General features: G+C 40.0%; 2 protein-coding genes across 2 annotated transcripts in view; one reads left to right on the top strand and one right to left on the bottom strand.

The window, feature by feature from the left end:
* LOC134205184 (neurotrimin) overlaps positions 1-18328 on the top strand; it is a 972131-nt gene that overhangs the window by 517771 nt on the left and 436032 nt on the right. The window lies entirely within an intron of this gene.
* Positions 4261-5382, bottom strand: LOC134206895 (uncharacterized). Its single transcript, XM_062682639.1, has 4 exons — positions 5196-5382; positions 4993-5135; positions 4825-4920; positions 4261-4751 (listed from the first exon to the last, which is right to left on the bottom strand). Exons 2-4 carry the CDS (start codon positions 5132-5134, stop codon positions 4657-4659), a joined length of 333 nt encoding a protein of 110 aa, XP_062538623.1. The 5' UTR covers position 5135; positions 5196-5382; the 3' UTR covers positions 4261-4656.

Genomic DNA, 18328 nt, shown 5'->3' with positions numbered 1-18328 from the left:
CCATCTGCGAGTTGTGGGGCTTGCCTAGGGTGTGGTGGGGTTTGACAGTGGGCCCTGTTTAACCTCTATAAAAAGCTGCATGTATCCGCAAGTAGGCCCCACCAAAGCGACCGTGTGCCGCTCAAAGCGCACAAGCCCAAGTCCTAGTGTTAGGTGGGACGCTAAACAGCCCTGACGCGACGGCCCTCCGACGAGACAAGAGGTTTGCGCAGGCCCAATAAGCCGCCTAGAAAACCAATCATTACGAACAATATAAGAGATAATGCGACTCGATATAATCGGCAAAGACCTAGGCGACGAATACAGGATCACGATTGGAAGCTTGGAACATGGAATTGCACGTCGCTAGGTTTCGCAGGTTGCGACAGGATGATCTACGATGAATTACATCCCCGCAACTTCGACGTCGTGACGCTGCAGGAGATTTGCTGGACAGGACAGAAAGTGTGGAAAAGCGGGCATCGAGCGGCTACCTTCTACCAAAGCTGTGGCACCACCAACGAGCTGGGAACCGGCTTCATAGTGCTGGGTAAGATGCGCCAACGCGTGATTGGGTGGCAGCCAATCAACGCAAGGATGTGCAAGCTGAGGATTAAAGGCCGTTTCTTCAACTATAGCATCATCAACGTGCACTGCCCACACGAAGGGAGACCCGACGACGAGAAAGAAGCGTTCTACGCACAGCTGGAGCAGACATAGGATGGATACCCACTGCGGGACGTCAAAATCGTCATCGGTGACATGAACGCACAGGTAGGAAGGGAGGAAATGTGTAGACTAGGGTGGCTCAAATTAGTATGAGAAAAACTTTTTTCAATTTTTTTTATAGGCCGCCCTCTTATTCGATTCTATTTGATGCCCTGATGCTCTGGACAAAATTTCAGCCAAATCGGTCAACGTTTGGGCGGTGCTAAACTCGTTGGAAGTTTATATGGAAAAATGTCTGCAGAAACATCCAAAAACAGTGAATTGCATTTGGACGGCACAATTTACGATGAAGAACTATGATACTCATTCAGATCTTGAAGAATTCAATACAGAATGTTATGCAGAAAACCGCGAGAAAATCAAACAATTTGCCCATCAAACAATTTGAAAAAGTGTTTTTTGAGCCACCTTAGTATAGACCGGTCATCGGACCGGATAGTCTGCACACCGTATCGAATGACAACAACCAACGATGCATAAACTTCGCAGCCTCCCGCGGAATGGTAGTCCGAAGCACCTTCTTTCCCCGCAAAAATATCCACAAGGCCACATGGAGATCACCTAACCAAGAAACGGAAAACCAAATCGACCACGTTCTAATCGACGGTAAATTCTTCTCCGACATCACGAACGTCCGCACTTACCGCAGTGCGAATATTGAATCCGACCACTACCTCGTTGCAGTATGCCTGCGCTCAAAACTCTCGACGGTGTACAACACGCGTCGAAGTCGGACGCTGTGGCTTAACATTGGGCGGCTACAAAACGGTAGACTAGCCCAAGAATACGCGCAGCAGCTGGAAGTGGCACTTCCAATGGAAGAGCAGCTAGGCGCAGCGTCTCTTGAAGATGGCTGGAGAGATATTCGATCCGCCATTGGTAGCACCGCAACCGTTGCACTTGGCACGGTGCCCCCGAATCAGAGAAACGACTGGTATAACGGCGAATGTGAGCAGTAAGTGGAAGAGAAGAATGCAGCATGGGCGAGATTGCTGCAACACCGCACGAGGGCGAACGAGGCACGATATAAACAGGAGCGGAACAGACAAAACTCGATTTTCCGGAGGAAAAAGCGCCAGCAGGAAGATCGAGACCGTGAAGAAACGGAGCAACTGTACCGCGCTAATAACACACGAAAGTTCTATGAGAAGTTAAACCGTTCACGTAAGGGCCACGTGCCACAGCCTGATATGTGTAAGGACATAAACGGGAACCTTCTTACGAACGAGCGTGAGGTGATTCAAAGGTGGCGGCAGCACTACGAAGAACACCTGAATGGCGATGTGGCAGACGAAGATGGCGGTATGGTGATGGACCTGGGAGAACGCGCGCAGGACATAATTCTACCGGCTCCGGATCTTCAGGAAATCCAAGAGGAGATTGGCCGGCTGAAGAACAACAAAGCCCCTGGGGTTGACCAACTACCAGGAGAGCTGTTTAAACACGGTGGTAAGGCACTGGCTAGAGCGCTGCACTGGGTCATTACCAAGATTTGGGAGGAGGAAGTTTTGCCGCAGAAGTGGATGGAAGGTGTCGTGTGTCCCATCTACAAAAAGGGCGATAAGCTGGATTGTAGCAGCTACCGCGCAATCACATTGCTGAACGCCGCCTACAAGGTACTCTCCCAAATTTTATGCCGTCGACTAGCACCAAATGCAAGGGAGTTCGTGGGGCAGTACCAGGCGGGTTTTATGGGCGAATGGTCCACCACGGACCAGGTGTTCGCCATTCGCCAAGTACTGCAGAAATGCCACGAATACAACGTGCCCACACATCATCTATCCATCGACTTCAAAGCCGCATATGATACAATCGATCGGGACCAGCTATGGCAGCTAATGCACGACCACGGTTTTCCGGATAAACTGACACGGTTGATCAAAGCGACGATGGATCGGGTGATGAGCGTAGTTCGAGTTTCAGGGGCATTCTCGAGTCCCTTCGAAACCCGCAGAGGGTTACGGCAAGGTGATGGTCTTTCGTGTTTGCTATTCAACATCGCTTTGGAAGGGGTAATACGAAGAGCAGGGATTAACACGAGTGGTAAAATTTTCAATAAGTCCGTCCAGCTATTTGGTTTCGCTGACGACATAGATATTATGGCACGTAACTTTGAGAAGATGGAGGAAGCCTACATCAGACTGGAGAGGGAAGCTAAGCGGATCCGACTAGTCATCAACACGTCGAAGACGAAGTACATGATAGGGAGAGGTTCAAGAGAAGACAATATGAGCCATCCACCGCGAGTTTGCATCGAAAATCTAGGTGGTAGAAGAATTTGTGTACTTGGGCTCACTGGTGACTGCCGAAAATGACACCAGCAGAGAAATTCGGAGACGCATCATGACTGGAAATCGTACGTACTTTGGACTCCGCAAGACGCTCCGATCGAATAGAGTTCGCCGCCGTACCAAACTGACAAAAGGAAAGTGCTGCGTACCATCTATGGTGGGGTGCAGATGGCGGACGGTACGTGGAGGAGGCGAATGAACCACGAGTTGCATCAGCTGTTGGGAGAACCATCCATCGTTCACACCGCGAAAATCGGAAGACTGCGGTGGGCCGGGCACGTAGCCAGAATGTCGGACAGTAATCCGGTGAAAATGGTTCTCGACAACGATCCGACGGGAACAAGAAGGCGAGGTGCACAGCGGGCAAGGTGGATCGATCAGGTGGAGGACGACTTGCGGACCCTCCGCAGACTGCGTGGTTGGCGAAGTGCAGCCATGAACCGAGCTGAATGGAGAAGTCTTTTATTCGCAGCACAGGCCACTCCGACCTTAGTCTGATGATAAAAATGCAGCGTGGAAAGAGAAATTCGAAGAGCGGAAAATTTTTGACAGCCAAGCAACTGCAAAATAATTTTGCTTATGGAATTAATTTCAAAACATTCCTCTACTCGCTTGAGAGCAAAAAAGCGGCTCTATCCGCAGTACCCAGGTACGAACTCATGTTAGAGGCGAGCCAGCCTACACAGAAGAAAAAAAGTACCCAACAGCTTTTTAACTTACTTTTGAGTTATTTTTTCTGTTGTCAAAAATAAAAGAGCGAAACAATCCAACGACGCCAGTTCAATACGGGAAGCCAATTTTGAGTTTATTGCCTGAACTTAACATTGAGGTAATTAAACCTCCAGTTGGGTAAATAAATTTTCCGTTGGGTACTTTTTTAACATGGGAGCAGGGTTTGCAGGAATCGCTTTCAATAGACAACGAACAACGATAAAAGAGAGGCAAAAACTGTTCCGAATCATAACAAGCCATGATAACAAATTTATCAAACTTGTATACAAGCGCGAAAAAACAAAATCGGATAGGCAGCCCCCATAGAAAAATGGTGATTCTCGCTTTGTTTTTGCTCCTTTCGTGTTGGTTACTGCACAGCTGTGTAGAACAAGTTGAAATGCATCATCAGGGCCAGTGCTCCCCACATTTGGAGCTTCCTAAAATAAATTTATCATGGGGTATTACATCCCAAATCAGTTCTCACGGATAAAAATATAAAAGCTGTTTAGCTTAAATTTTAATCTAAAACCATATTCGGTCTATCCACTCATCCTAAAGATTATTTTCAATATAAGCCTTCAAGGATTAAACTTAATTTAATTATTGGAAATGATTACTTTGAAAATAATCCTACATCAATGATTAAATTCCTTAAGCAATTATCTTTTTTCGATGTTTATGTTTATTTATTTTCCAATGCTAGAATCAAAACAAATTCGAGTTAAAAATTGTTGAATTCAAATGTATTTCCATATAATAAGCTTCACTTTTGTGTTTATGTTATTCACCGGCATTTTTAGATGTTTCTTAGAGGATTTCCAGACGGACGGGAGCGATTACGGCGATGATATGTTGATATTGTTTGCGACGGCAGGGGATGTAGGAAATCCATTTCAACTTTACATTAATCGTGCACGAAATGCATTAATCATGCAGAAATTCTTCATGGAGACACTGAAGGTTTGCTTAACATCTTTGTGGTGGAAGTGAAAACGGTGTATAATCTTACGTTGACGTTTCTGGCCGGAAAATTGATTCCTAATTAGGGGTTTTATTAAAATAGTAAATAATTTATGTTTTTTTTTGTGCGAAAACGATTGTAATGTATTACCTGGGGATTGTTTGCTGACGATTCCGAAAAACGGCTGCGACATTTTCTGCCGAGTATTTTGCTGTAGTTTGTGTTGGCAGATTGGTATTTGTCCATCTGTGAATGGGTGAGGAATCACGGTGCTACATGAGCAATATCTGTTGAACAAGATTGAATGCCACTACGTACCCGTCCACCATCTGACTGTACTGCCGTTATCTTCCACGATCACCTGGTCCAAGACGTTGATGCTGCTGGCGTTTTCCGTGGACCATACTTCTTTCCGGCGGTCATCGGGAATGTTGTCCAGCAATGTCATTTTAGGATACATGCTAAAAGCATATTTTTCATAAAATCCGAAAAAAACTTAGTGGACTACGGCCGCCACCTACCTTGCAAACCTTGATTTTTTCCTAAGTCCCAATTATACTAAGCGATGCAAAGAATACATTTTTAAAAAGCATTGCAATGCATAAAATGAAGCTTAATTGTTAAGCTTCAGATGGAATAAAATTTGAAAAAGATTTGAGAAGATTAAATATTAAGCTAACTTGCTTTTTCCTTTTTCTCCGTGCTCTATCATGACAGCTTGCGAAAAAAGTTTCTCGCGGTATGCTATATATCGTATATGTATACAGAGATGATAAGTAAGAGACTTGCTCTTTCTCTTTAGGATTCAAACCCTGCTTGAGAGTAAAGGCAAACTACTTCGACCTATAGACGAATCCAAGTAAAAATAAGAAGAAGACAAACGACGGTGTTAACTTTGACAGATCCTACAGGACAGCATGGGGAGATCATTTTAAAATGCTTATAATAAATTCTAGACAAAATTTAATTAAAATCTGATTGATGTACGGTACGGAAAAAGTTCTGGATTACATATCTGGAAACTTATCTCAATTTTTGAATGTTTTCCAAAAATGTATCTATCATACAGTTCGGAACTTTTTCCGTGCCATACATCAATCAGATTTTAATTAAATTTTGTCTAGAATTTATTATAAGCATTTGAAAATGATCTCCCTATGCTGTCCTGTAGGATCTGTCAAAGTTAACACCGTCGTTTGTCTTTTTCTTATTTTTACTTGGATTGGTCTATGGATAGTAGAATCTATAGATAGTAGAATCTATAGATGAGCGAAAGCATGGCTGAGTCGATTTTTTTGCCCGTGCACACGCGCATATGACGTCAGAGCCCTTAACGCTTCCATTGAAATCGTGACGTCATGCTCGTTTGGAGACACGTTTGACAGTTCGTTTGGAGACAGAGGATTTATCTTCGCTCATCTATATATTCCACTATCTATAGTAGAATCTATAGATGAGCGTGGCTGAGTCGATTTTTTTGCCCGTGCTCACGCGCATATGACGTCACAGCCCTTAACGTTTCCATTGAAATCGTGACGTCATGCTCGTTTGGAGACACGTTTGACAGTTCGTTTGGAGACAATGGATTTATCTTCGCTCATCTATATATTCCACTATCTACACAGAAAGAAATAATGAAAAATAATCAGCGCGTAAAACTTGGAATGCGGAAATTTACGCTTTTCTGCGCTAAAATGGTCCTCTTGCTAACAAGATTGCTTACAACTTGTATGCGATATTGACGATTCACGTCAAATATTGTATACATTTAGGCTATATCCCGTGTGGAATTACTCTAACAATGGCGTTCCATTTATGTGCATGATTTTGAGCGTAAATTTCAGTGGATTTTTCTATCTGTGTATACTTCGACCAAAAGATATTTTAGTTACTAGATAAAGATTGTCGCTTCGGTTCCCTTTGTTCTGCTGTCCGGAACATGTTGGGTACCAAGCTGTCAAATCGTATGGATTTTCCTTCTTTGACATTTAGCTCCCCTATCCTCGCCAGCAAAAGATGTTTCGGACAGCGACGACAGCGACAATCTTTGTCTAGTAACTAAAATATCTTTTCTTCGACCCCATTTGTTAAATTTTGGCTTCCCGTACGGATGTTCGAGGTTGGGTGAATTGAACTCAATATTGGGTAGTTTATTTCTTCCGTGTAGGGCTGGAAACTTCTTGAATAAAGACAACAATAAACATAACCCAAGTTTCCAGTAGTTCTTCCGAAAAAAACAACACTTTTTCGAGTTAGTTGTTGAAATCTTCCTGCGTTAGACACACGGGTATGGAGAAACAGTAACGAATGAAATTCGACAGCACCTCTCTCTCTCGTATCCGGCAATTCACATTTATTGCAATCGACAATTGGGGGCTGGGTTTGCAGAAATCGCTCTCAATATAAATAAAGAACATCGATACAAAAAGAGGATCTTCGAATTAGAACAAGCTTTGAAAATAAATTTATCGCATTTGTACACAAGTTCGATAAAAAAAACAGAATCGGATAGGCAGCCTCACCCAGAGGCTGTGGTATAACGCTTCGTTCTGGCTCATTTTGCGTTGGGGACCATAATTTACGCATATTTGTCCCATGTTTGCTGGGATTTCCAATGTACATGGGTCAGTTATGCGTATAACGGCAGTATTAGCTAGACTTTCAGCCCAAAGCTGGTTCGTCTCGTAATTGATTAATTATTATCACCTTTAATGTATAATCACCTAACAATCATCTTTACACTTTACTTCTATTACCTAAATATTTCAACTTTTTTGTCAACATTTCATAGTGAATTGCATAATGCGAATATATTCAGACATTATTTTTTCATTGTGCGTGTCACCTCGCCATTCCTGCTGATGATAATACATTTATCATTGATAATTACCCATTCTCATTTTGAGATCATGTATCTATGAAGCAGCAAAAAAGTATTCTCACTTTCCCATTATTGGTCGAAATGATTTCCAGTCTAACTTTATCGACATCACCAAAGTAATTCTCATCGGTAGCATCCACTGAAAATAAAAAGAAATGCACATAAAATCACGCAATTGCCTCCACCACCATTTCCCCAGCGCTTGCATTCTACAAAGTAGACATTTTCATTTGGTTTTGTTTTCCCGTTTTTCGCCGTTTTGCGCTGGATTTGTTTACAGAGCAATTAAAAACTTCATTCAATTAAGATAACTCTATTCTCAATTAAACTACACTTTACGATTCAATTTATTTTCCACGTAGCGATGCTCAGCTTGGAGTTAGCCGATATTAGAGAAGTTGATGTACAGATGGAGTGAATGCCTTCATTGGATGTCAGTTTTCACTTGTCCATTGGCTTTTTAATTTCGCATAGATGCTACAATATAACACAAGCTATCGAAGCATAAATAGATTGAATGTTAAAATAAATATAGGAACTCAAAACAGAAAACGAGGTCAAAGCTATTCACGGTCATCAGAACATCTTTTCGAATGCTAATTATTTCTGTTAGACCACCATACTTCAGGCCGTTCAAAATTGTCTAGTGATCAATCTTAGAACTGAACATAGCACAATGTGCCGGCTTCTGCTAAATACACTAAGCTCCAGGCCATAATGGCTGCCCTGTTCTGCGTTGAACTGGCGGTCAATGCCTACGACCAATTAATTAGTAATTATTTTAATTGGATACCGCATCGTATCAGAAAGCAGTTGGCGGTTACCATCTTATTCGCGACGCATTGTATTATACGTCCCACTTAGCAGGATAGAAACTGAATCTGACAGCATCAATTACACAATGTGTTCCTTAGCTCCACCTCCAGCCACCAATACCACATATGTGAACCACAGAGAGAGTGTTCAGTAACGTCCCGAGTGAGTAATTATTACCAAATCGAGCAATCAGATACTCCTTCATGTTCGTATTTTATCTTCTTTTTCAGCACTTGTAAATCTGCGTTGGGTGAATTTAAAACACTACTTTCGGATACTTGTAGCATAAGCATCTAGTTTAACAGAGGATCGCATTGCATTAATGCTTAAGAGATTTTCAATTATGCATGCTTTGTAATTTCCGACTCAATATGTCGAAAACAACTTCCACTGTTTTCATTGTCCTATATCTTCCTGTGCACGGGAACCACACGCAAATGCGGCAATCACGTTTCTTGACAATGGTATCGTCTGGCTGCGGTTGAGGCAGTCATTTGCCGCAAGCGGAAGATCGAAAACCAAATGCGTTTGAAGCGATACCTAAACCGTCGGGTTTCTCGTGAAAGGTCACAATGGGAAATCCTGGGGGTACACCGGCTTCAAAGGACTACAATTCGGTAAAGTTATTTCACTAGAATTTCCAAATCTTGATAAATTTGACCCATTCCGGTCAGGTCAGGATGGTACGATTGAGCAATTATTCGAGACACTAAAAGTTGATTAGTTATTTGGCGAGGAACAAAATGACGCAGGGATGTCAAACGCAAAAGTCAATCATCTCGGGTTTCCCTATACTGTGAGACCGAGCGACAGAAATAGTTAATGATTTACAAGCTGTTTGGGCGTAATTATATTCTTGTTTGATTTATGCTCAGCTAATTCTGTAATAAATTTGCTGTAAATAATTAGCAATTTTCGCTGACCTTCCGAGGACACGCAGTAAATAAAGCTGTCAAGCGAGGTTGATCGATTTTGTGCAACAGAGGGTACCGAAGGCGTAAAGGTGGCATGGCGAGGGTGCGTGGTGGCACTGCGCTTATCTATAATTCCAATCAGACACAAGGCAGATGCCTTTCTAAGAAAGCCGGTCCTGCATGGGAGTACTGCTTGTTTCAGGGCTTATTGTTGAGCTATCAATTATATGGACAGCCCAAACTGGTTGTCTGTATGCTAATGACATAATTTGAATTGAGAAGTGAGCGTGAGATGATTGCGTTGTTGCTTACTTTAATTAGGATAATTGTATTCATGTTGTTAAGTACCCTAATGGAAATGTTCGATTAAAATTACAATTTAAGCTGCTCTTGAATATGTGTCTGGTGTCTGTTTACTATGCCATGAATTGAGTAAGGTTTAATTCAAGCTGTGCATCTCTAGAGAATGTTGTGCTACCCGGATGATAGCTTTGTTACGTATTCAAACCGTTGGATGTTATTGCAAATCAAAGCTCTGTCAAGCAAAGCGTTAACTGGTGGGCAATGACCATCGAAATTATAGAGTTTAAGAAGTAGAGAAAATCATACCTGTTTTCAAATATATTATATTAACAATATGGTTCACTTCGAGCTTTTCCATACAACGAAATGGCGAACCATTTGTCGGTGATAACAACATCATCTAGCGAGCAAAGAGGAATCTAAACGTGTTTTCTTCTTGTTTATTCTAGCAAATCTTCCTGCCAATTAACAGTGACTGTCATACTGTTGGAAAGTTTTCATACGACAGTGCAGGGATGTCCATACTTTTTTGAATAAATCGATCATCAGCAGATCGTTTTTTTTTCTTTTACACTTATTTCTATAATACAGAAAAATAAATTTTGATTCGACTGCTCCAATAGAAGCTGTTCCACATGCAAGAAAATGCTTGCGGCGCGTTAGAAAATATTGATTTAATTTCTTTTGGGTCGAAAATAATTGCAAGCATTAGCTAGTTTTTCGCAAGATTTTTTATCCATAGTTGCCAGCATTCAGGTGCTAACATATATGCGTGGAAAGCAATGTTTAGTTTTTAGTAAACCTCAACAGTTCTTACTTTTCTCGAAAAATGTATTTGATGTTAGTTAAGCAGGAAGGTATTCGCAACTTCACCTACCAAATATTTTTTGCTAAATTTGTTTCATTTTAATAATATAATCAATATATGTTATCGTAATATTGATTCCAGAACTAACATTTCTAGTGCCTTTCATTTAAATGCTTAAATTTCCTTTTGAGCTAGAATTTCAAAATTTCAGTTTTATCTATCTATGGATGGGTTTGTATCCATGCTTTCACCGAAGGCAAAATTAATAAAAATTAGTCGAGCTTTTCTCTGCATCCTCTGCAGTGATTTAACGGATTTGCAAGATTTTTCGCGATTAATTTGTCACAGGCCTTCACAGCGGCTTCCCAATCATCAATTAGCAGTGAATCCAACAAGAATGTGACTAAAAATCTTGATCTTCTCCGGTATCTCCGGTATGTTATCGATCATTTTTTTTTTTAATTCTTTATTAAGGTGTTTTTTTAATTCTAGATTAAGTTCAACACCGGGTTATCGATCATTTAGTTATATGTTTTTGATCATTTAGTAGTTTGTCAATAACTCATTCCAGAGGCTAAAATTCAATATATGTTGTATGGTGGACTTCTAGAGCAAAGGATAATCTACAACTCTGCCTAACAGTTCGTTCAATTATTTCACTAATATCGGAGCTATACTGCCGTAATCTGAAAAAGTTACGTATACGCCATTTTCCAAAAATGGTGTTAACGAGTACTACTCGTCGATCTCTTTAACAGAAAAATGGAAAACATGCATGTTGTAAAATGGCTGTTACGTCACTTTTCCAGATTACGGCAGTATAGCTCTAGTAGCAGTAACTTATACCAAATGATTGAAATTTTGGATTGAAATTTTTTATTATTTCGTATAAGTTACTGCTACTAGCGCTATAACTCCGTTATAAGTTAAATTAAGTTAAATTCATCGACTTGTTAGTTGTAGAAAAACCTTCGCACTAGAAGTCCACCATACAACACATTTTGAAATTTAGCCTCTGGAGTAAGTTATTGACAAACTAATAAGTGATCAAACGCAGATTACTAAATGATCGATAACATCCTTGCCGGTATTCAGTGCTTTGAACATAAATTTTCCAAAACAAGATGAGTTTTCTTTTTGAACCCTGGCAGAACCAAAGAAATCTATTGATATTTCACAGGGTTATGGTCATTTGAATTTTGATAAAGTGTTGCCCCTCCCCCTTTTTGTTCAACTCTTGTATGGCTTAATAAAGTGCAGTTTTTTTGCAGATAGGATAGCCATATTGAAAATGAGATCTGCTCCACAATATGGCATACCACAACAAAAGGATGTTATAGCTTATATTTTGACGTGGTGAACAAATTAGGCTGTTACAAATATTTAATTAACATTTTGTCCTACTGGTCTCCGAAAGGTCAAGGGGGAAGATAATAAAAAATCAATATTAAAATGAAAACAAAATTAAACAACTCCTCAAAACCTTCTTAAACAAAAACCTCAAAGTTATCCGAATTTTATTTTATTGGCCCCTGAAAATATTATTTTTTGGCAAAAAAAATCCGAGGGGGGGAGACAAAATAGTCCTTAAATATTTGTATCGGCCTTTAAAGAAATCATATGGACTCGGTGGCCAAACTTAGTTTCATTTACATATTGCATTATTTACTGCAATTAAAGCAATTTGGAGGGCTTTGCTTCTTAACTGTTCAAACCGATCGATTTTTTTTGGAAAAAATGCTTTTTCAGGATTGGTCATGTTAGGCACTAAGGTGGCCAAAACCGGTACACTTACCCTCTATAAAAATCAATAAGATTCATTATCGAATTCCACCCAGAAGTACTTGAATTTGAACCGTGTAATCAATTTGGTTGACTGCAAACTGAACAGCTAGTTTGCAGTCAACCAAATTCCGAATTTTCATATTGCGTTTTAAATCTAGCCTCGTTAGTTTCATGATGCCGTCTTTTTCATTCAGGTTTCACTGTCCTACTGTCAGCTGCCACATTCTAAATAAATGTGAGTGCGATTGCGTTAGTTTTTCACGGCTGTTGTATTTTGTGTTCATATCCTACCCTACCATGATTCAATCAAAAAAACAATCTTTGAAATGTGAGTTAAATAGTGACAAGGGATATTTCAAATAATTTTGTGAATAAACAGATGAATAAATAGATTCAAAATGTTTCATATTTGTAAATTTATTGAGTATTTTCAGAGCGTGATATAATTTTTTCTCAGTAAAAATTATTAATAAATAATTATTTTCTTAGCCTGTCACTAAATTAAACAAAATGTTCATCGGGAGTTGATAAACGGATGATAAGCCGTGCAGATAAAATGTCATTCGACTATCATGATAACACTACCTTTGTCAGTAGTTAGAAAATTAAAATTATAAATTAAAAATTATAGTTGCCAGTATTTCACAAATTTGAATGTGCGAATGAATAGGACGGTATGTACACGAACAGCAGGAAGCGTCGAATCTCGGTGTCAGCGTTGTTTTGTGCGGTGTCAAAATCAATCTTCAGTTTAGTACATTGATATTCAATTTGAAATCTCAAAATATGAATATCATTTCATACTGCAGTGCATGGATTTAACATTTTGAAGTCAGATTCTTAAAATATATGAATCTGTTTAGTATATGAAGTAAAATAATCATCATTTATCGGTGCAAATCAACCGCAATTCCAAATATTCATTTCAACCCCGGTAGATATTCATTTTTTACGTTCGATTATCAATCGGCTGTTAAGGATCGGGCGGATAATTTGGTATGGAAGTTTGACAGCATGCTGCGAGATATTCGTGCCTGCATTGTCGAGCGTCTGATCAAAACGTCTATCCAACTGATAGTAAAACGAAGATTTCCGTCCTTGAGTATAACCTTGTTTTTTTTTCTGAGTCGATTCTTTGACTTTTTTTATTGTCAAATTTCCCAAAGAATTGTATTATTTGATGCCTCTAAATATTTTTAAAATTAAAACAAACAAAAAATAAAAATATATGGCAGCCAAACGAGCTGCAGAATTGGGCCAATGTAAGATAAAAACCGGTAAAAAAATGTGAGAACAGAGAGCGAGTATAAAACGAGATGTGGATGCAGAATATTAAGTATTAACTTCAACAGCAACCTCTTAGCTTTCCAAATGTTCCACCGTGTATCGATATGAGGCACCGGCGGTTCAACGCGCAACATCTAATTTGTTATACATATTAGTAAAAAAAATGTCTACCACAATTTTGCTACAACATTTGATTTTCCGTTGGTATTCGATTAACTTTAATCGATTATGTGCACAAAAAACATAAGACATCCCTATTTTTTGTTGTGATGACATTTTGAAGTGTGTGTGTTTACCGATCCTCATATTTTGGGTAGTTTCGTTTCAGCGTGTATCGATCCTTTTGGGCACGGATGGCGCCACATGCGGTGTCGCCAAAATTTCGTGAGAGTGAATCATATTGTTAATATAGTATATTTGCTGTTTTAGTCAATTGAAATATTGAATAAATTCGTATAATGCGTCGAATTACACGGAAACTAATGGAATTGTTTCTTTTTTTCTCTTTACAGGTATACATAGCTCACCTATACATGGAATTTATTTTTCGTAAGTGGTCTATGCTCAATGCTCATACACAAGAAAGCAACATATAGGTAGGATCCAGGCAACACAGCTATATTGGTTATGGCTAACTTTTGGTGATAAGTATTACAGTTGTATACATCAAATCAATCTGAATTTCCGTGCTAGATTAATATCCATGTCCTGTGATATTTGATTTCGTCACATCATAAAAAAAAACTCTTGGTAGACGAGTTATAATACGGTCATGTGCTTCTCCTCTGACTTGTTAATTTCCAGTTCTCCAATGCCTCTTCAGTTGGATGTGAGTTTTTCCATCTTCCTAAACTCACGTTCCATATCGGCAATGTCATCCAATGGCAACGCCAAAATACTGTGTCACTTAGGACAATCCCTGTTAAATGATAAATAGCTGGTCCGAAAAATGTGGGATTCAGAACTTGCCTTCTTCACTTGGACTAATCGTGTCAGTTCTTCCGAAAATTCGTATTTATGCTCTATCTGCCATAGCGGATCTAAACTGATTGTATTGGAAGTCTATAATTGGCGTATGGTGAACCTAGGGTAGAGTTGTGCGGTGCAAAAGTATAGAAACGACATTCGTACGACTTAGAGGGTATAACGTTCCGTTCCGTTCCGCTAAACAAACGGCATAAGCGCCACCTTTCGATTGAAAGGACTGTTAGCTCGAGTCTCAAACTAAAAGCTCCCTTCTTAGGGCAGGTTAATTAAGTTTCCTCATAACCGAAGTCGCAACAGATCACAAACGTCTCCAAAACATTAAGCCGAGCCAACCCGAGCAGCACAAGTCAGACAAAATCGGTTGCAGTAACTTGATTATGACTAAATCTGGTCACATATGAGTTGCAGAAAAATATGTGGAAAATATGTTTGCTACCAGGGAAATTTCATGCAAATAAACAATATAAATAGAAATTTAGTGATAAATTCTCTAAAACTTACTAATTAACTATCTACTTAATGAAAGGAACGGCTAGCTACTAGAATGAATCCAAATCTATTTTAAATTATCAATAATTTATGTCGTGACGAAAAAAAGTTTGTTATAATTTAAATCCCATACGAAGGTAAATTTAATTAAATATATTATAATTTATCAAGCTTAAGTCTATAGTTTCAATTAAAGGAAAATTTATTGATTAAGAAACGAGTTATGGCTAACCTGTTGACCCTACTACGTTACACGGTTTTTCGTAGGGTAAAGTGCCCAATAGTGGACCCCCAACCAATACTGGACCCTTCAGCTATTTTTGCATTATTACAGCACAATCTAAACATTTTGCTATGAAATTCCATCGGGAGAACCTACCTTACAATCCTATGATTTGATTACATGCATTGGAAATGCTATGGAAAGTAAAATTAGATGATTTTTTACAATTTTATAAAAAATAAACACGAGAGTGTTCATTATAGGAATATTTTGGGGGGTCCATAATAGGGAAGAAGAACGTCCCGAAACGGAACACAAAAATCAAATGAAGTGTCGACTATAGGGAAGCAATTTCCTATTATGGACCCCCAGGTGGTCTACTATAGGGCGAATTCAGTCAGCCTTTAAAATGCTAATTTCAACGAATAACGTCGAATATCTGAGTGTTTTATGTGTGTATTGCGAAGACGAGATGCAGAGCTTGATATTAGATGTCACGCAAAATTATTATTTTGAAAATTTCCACTCTTTACGCCAGGAAGAGCAAAATTTCGCTACTAGGAGGTCCACTATTGGGCATTTTACCCTAGTTACTAAAAATTTTCGTGTTTTGCGAAAAATGATGGCTTTAAACCATTTTAACATTAGCTCGTTGGATGCCCAAGGGGTCCGATGGATGGTGTGAGTTCTTGGAAGGCTGACTTACCGGTTTTCCACTCACCGGATCGCAGAACAGGCCAACTACGGTGGTCTTGGTATGACCACAAGACTCGTGCACCGGCGTAAAATAAGGGTAAACGCGTCCCCTCGATATGAAGTGACGAGCTTATTGGCGCACGGCTTATTGACGGACGAGTCCCTCGGGTATTTAATTAATTAATTTATTTATTTATTTTATTGTTACCTCCATCTGACTTATAGTCTTAATGAAGTTTACTAACAGCTATTCACACATGTCTACAAAATAGTCACAGAAACTTACAAAAAAATCAATTACTATAAAAAATCTACATTCATATTCTACAGCATCTGTTGTTTTCCGCGCGACTTCACATTCGCAGCCTTAACTGGTTAGCAAATATAGAAGCTCCCTCATCAAACTCGAAAAACCTAAATGCATCATTGAAACGCGAAGCCATAAACCTTATTGGATCATGCTGACCATAACGGCTATTACGAGGAGCGAAATACAGGAAATTTCTGCGTCGTAGAGGTCGTTCTGGAACATAAATATACAATTCAGCTAGAATAGCAGGGGCATCGATACCGCCGATCAGTATTTTTGCAACGAAGACTGCTTGTATCGTGGTCCTTCTTTTCTCCAATGTTTCGATTCCGAGCAGCATGCAGCGATGTTCGTATGGCGGTAGAATGGGTGCATTACACCACGGCAGATATCGCAGAGCTATGCGAACGAATTTTCGTTGAACCGCCTCGATTTATTCGATCCAGCTCCTAGCATGAGGACACCAGACCACCACTGCTGATTCCAAAATTGATCGTACCAATGTGCAGTGCAGAGCTTTGAGGCAGAGGGGAACAGTGAATTCGGCCATCTTTAGAATAAAGCCAAGCTGTTTGTTAGCTTTAGAGATAACGTTCTCGTAATGAAGTCGAAACGTTAGTTCACTATCGAGCATCACGCCAAGGTCTCTAACTTGATCGACTCGTTCCAACGGTTGTCCAGATAAAGTGTACACATGGTGCAACGGATATCGTTTTTTTGTGAAGGAAATCGTACTGCATTTATCGACACACAGTTCCAGGTAATTACGTTTGCTCCATTCTTCAAAAGAATCCAGCATGTTTTGTAGCTCCAGGCAATCATCAATACCCGCAATAATCATATAAGGGGGATTAACTTAACGTCGTAGTTTGCTGTGTATCTGTTTATGGAAATGTTTCATAGGTGATTTGAAATATGTCCCTTGTGATTGAGTGTGAAACATTTCTATAATCAGATACGCAGCAACTTACGCCGTTAAGTGTATACCCCTATAGATTTTCATGCCATCTGCGTAGAAAACTCGATTGCCAGGTTACTCCCCTGAGGCACACCAGATGTAACAAAGAAAGCGTCGGATTCTAGTAGGAGCTGGTGTAGTAGGACGTCATGATTTACCCGATCGAAGGCAGCTTTGAAATCGGTATAAACAGCATCGACTTCAGTACATTCAAAGTTAATTGCCTATATGCCGGGTATTAAGCCACCCGGAGTGGAAATTAATTACTATGTCTGAAACTTGATTATGCATATGTAGGGACACGGCAGGTATTTCCGTCCATCGTCATAGGGGCTAAACCATCGAAAGCAACATCCATTCGCTAGAGTTCCACTATAGCAGAACGTATCTCCTGAGCTTAAGATTTGATACGAATGAGTTTGTCAAAAAAGTGTCTCCTTTATTGGTTTTCGAGACTATGACGAAAAGACGAAAATACCTGCCTTAACCCTACAACATGTGATAGATTTAGTTCGGAAAAGGTGTTGGAGGGTAACCGCCCCTTCGGTGGGGTTTGATCCGTGGCACAACCTCACACAACCCTACTTCATTGAGCACCGTTGCTGATGAAGCAAGTGTGTAGGAGCCGGACAATACTAAATACTCATCCTACTTGGTTGACATGTGAACAAAAACACATTTGAGAGAGTTAGTTCTGAAAATGTATTGCGAGAGATCGGCTGGTACCTGGTGCTGGGAATTTGGTTTCATCAGTACCCGCTAAGCTGCGGTGGACGACGGAGGTCCTTCGTAGCTTAGTAGGGAAAGCACCTGTCATGCGAACTGGGGTCGTGGGATCAAACCCCACCGGAGGGGCGGTTACCCTCCAATACCTTTTCCGAACTAAATCTATCACATGTTGTACATATGCATAATCAAGTTTCAGAATATCGACTTGCAAACCCGCATCCATAGAGCGTATGCACACAGAGGAAAACTCAATAAGGTTAGTATTGACTGATCTTCTCGAATAGAACCCGTGCTGGGCACAGGAAATATGATTCTTTCAAGATTCGAAGAGGGCATTATTAACAATAATCTCAAATAGTTTGGAGCAGGCGCACAGTGATGTTATTCCTCTGTAATTAGCTACGTTATTTTTATCGGCTTCTTGTGGATAGGGGGTTTTTGTCCCTTCCAGCTAGTAGGAAACTCCAT

The sequence above is a fragment of the Armigeres subalbatus genome, chromosome 1, assembly GCF_024139115.2.
Source record: "Armigeres subalbatus isolate Guangzhou_Male chromosome 1, GZ_Asu_2, whole genome shotgun sequence".
NCBI lineage: Eukaryota > Metazoa > Arthropoda > Insecta > Diptera > Culicidae > Armigeres > Armigeres subalbatus.
The sequence above is the reverse complement of the archived record's forward strand: the minus strand, read 5'-3'. Positions and strand labels throughout refer to the sequence as shown.

Coding starts and splice junctions, on each gene's coding strand:
- LOC134206895 (XM_062682639.1), bottom strand. CDS start 5,134: ATGTATCCTAAAATGACATTGCTGGACAACATTCCCGATGACCGCCGG. Junction 4,921..4,992: donor TACAGTCAGATGGTGGACGG/GTACGTAGTGGC, acceptor ACCCATTCACAG/ATGGACAAATACCAATCTGC. Junction 4,752..4,824: donor CGTCAGCAAACAATCCCCAG/GTAATACATTAC, acceptor ACCCCTAATTAG/GAATCAATTTTCCGGCCAGA.